General features: G+C 47.0%; 1 protein-coding gene across 1 annotated transcript in view; it reads left to right on the forward strand.

The window, feature by feature from the left end:
* The window catches only part of LOC119430463 (excitatory amino acid transporter 5-like), a 25,811-nt gene that overhangs the window by 7,252 nt on the left and 16,005 nt on the right, over nucleotides 1-2,554 (forward strand). Inside the window, exon 6 of the mRNA XM_037697875.1 lies at nucleotides 103-202. Within this exon, the coding sequence (XP_037553803.1) occupies nucleotides 103-202 (100 nt within the window). The remainder of the gene's footprint in view (nucleotides 1-102; nucleotides 203-2,554) is intronic.

Raw genomic sequence — 2,554 nt, forward strand, 5'->3', positions numbered from 1 at the left:
CCAACAAACAGGTGTGTGTTTGACCAACAAACAGGTGTGTGTTTGACTGACACACAGGTGTGTGTTTGTTTGTTAATCAATGTCTGTATTCTTGTTCTGCAGGTCTGCTCCTGGGCCGGATGGGGGAACGTGGCGCTCCTCTGGTCAACGTCTGTCAGTGTATTAACGAGTGCGTGATGAAGATCATCAACGCTGCCGTGTGGTGAGTTTAAACTGTGTAAAAGTCTTAATCCAGACTTCTTTTCTTTAACATTTCCCTCAGGGATCCAGACTCTCTGTAATCAGTTGAACTCATCTGTTCTGGATCAGCAGTTCTGGATCAATAGTTCTTGATCTGCAGTTCTGGATCAACAGTTCTGGATCAATAGTTCTGGATCAACAGTTCTGGATCAATAGTTCTGGATCAACAGTTCTGGATCAATAGTTCTGGATCAACAGTTCTCCAGATTTTTCCGGATGAAATTACAAAACTCATTTAGTTTTTTTTTTGTCTCCTACTGCTGAGAGATGATCCTCAGACTAATGGGTCTGACCTGATGACCTGTCAGGTGGTGAAAACGTGCCACCAGTGATTTCATCTTGGCTCCGCCCTCTTGGCTTTGCCTTCTTTTGCAGCTTAAACCCCACACCTCCCGTCTTACTCAGAGGACACATGAAGCCATTTTGGTCCTATTTCTGGTGGCAGGAAACAGTGAAAAATGAAATGCATACTCTTCATTTTGCATGAAAGAAACTTTTAAATATAAATAACTGAACAGCAGCGAGAGACTTATCATTTAATAATTCATCTATAATAAAGTTAATAGGAGTTTATGGGAAAGAAAAAAATTTGTACCATGGTCAATTCATCCATCTACAGTATTCATCCATCATCTTCTGCTTGTTCCAAAGTCAGGTCTCGGGGGCAGCATCTTGAGCAGGGAGGTCCAGACATCTCTCTCCACAGCCACCTCTTCCAGTTCTTCTGGGAGGACTCTAAGGTGTTCCCAGGCCAACCAAGAGACATAATCTCTCCAGTGTTTCCTGGGTCTTCCCTGGGGTCTCCTCCCAGTTGGACATGCCTGAAAGAACCTCCCTAGAGAGGCGGACTCCCTCCATGCCCTGGCTGCACCGAGACATTCTGTCCATGAAAGTTATGAACATAATCGGTGACAACGGGCAGCCCTGGCCAAGTCAAACTCCCACTCTGAAAGGGTCTGACTTACTACCGGCAATGTGAACCAAACTCTCGCACCGCTTGTATAGGGACCGAACAGTCCGTATAGCAATGGGCCCCTAATCCCATACTCACAGAGCACCCCTCACAGTGTACCCTGAGAAACAAGGTTGAACAGCTTCCTCCATGGAAGACATGCTGGTGGGATTGAGAAGGTCCAAGAAGTATTCTTTCCCCCTCCTGATGACATCACTGCACCCCACCTTCAATGAACACAGTGTTAGTAAAGTGCTGCTTTTCCCTCCTCAGCTGCCTGATCATTTGCCAGAATCTCCTCCAAGTCTATCAGAGTCTCTATCCCAGGCCTCACCAAACACCTCCCACATCAGAGCTTTTGCATCAGCAACAGCCAAGACTAAGGCCCACTGGGCCCTCCGGTACTCCTCAGCTGCCTCCGGAGTCCCACTAGCCAACAAGTCCCAAAAGGATTTCTTTTTGAGGTTGACAGGCTCCCTAACCCGGGGTGTTCACCACCGAGTTCCAAGATGGTCATCTTGAGAAGCACCAACAACCTTGTAGCCAGAGATCAAGGTAGTCACCTCAACAATTGAGGCACGGAACATGACCCACTTGGACTCAATGTCTCCTGCCTCAGCTGGGATGTGGTTAAAGTTCTTCCAGAGATGTGTTATTCTCACAGTTTGATCTCACAAAAGATATTTTTGACAGGTTCTTCTGCCAGGTGTTCCCAGCAAGTCCTCTCTATATGTTTGGGTCTACCATGTACCAGGTGGTGATCAGTTGACAGCTCAGCTCCTGTCTTCACTCGAGTGTCCAAAACAAACGGCCGCAAATCAGATGACACGACTACAAAGTCAATCATCGATCTATCACCTAGGGCGTCCAATGCACTTATGGACACCCTTATGTTCAAACATGATGTTCATGATGGACTAATTATGACTAGGACAGAAGTCCAACAACAGAACACTGCTTGAGTTCAGATCAGAGAGGCTGATCCTCCCAATCACGCCCTTCCAGGTCACACTGTTATTACCCTGGTGGGCATTGAAGTCCCCCAGCAGAATAAAAGAGTCCCCAGCTGGTGCACCTTCCAGCACCCCTGCCAAGGACTCCAAGAAGGCCGGATACTCTGAACTGCCATTCGGCAAGTAGGCACAAACAACAGTTTGAGCTTGTCCCTCCACTCGAAGGCACAGGGATGCTACCCCTCATCTATCAGGGAAAACTCCCAACACACAGGCACCAAGAAGGGGGGCTAAGAGACCCACACCAGCTCGGCACCTCTCACCATGGGTCAAAGTCAAGGTTCTTTATTGTCATTCACATCTGTGGAAAATAAATAATTGTTCTAAACTTTAAAAAACAACTCTTAAA

This window comes from Nematolebias whitei, chromosome 3 (assembly GCF_014905685.2).
Source record: "Nematolebias whitei isolate Nwh7 chromosome 3, NemWhi1, whole genome shotgun sequence".
NCBI classification, from domain to species: Eukaryota; Metazoa; Chordata; class Actinopteri; order Cyprinodontiformes; family Rivulidae; genus Nematolebias; species Nematolebias whitei.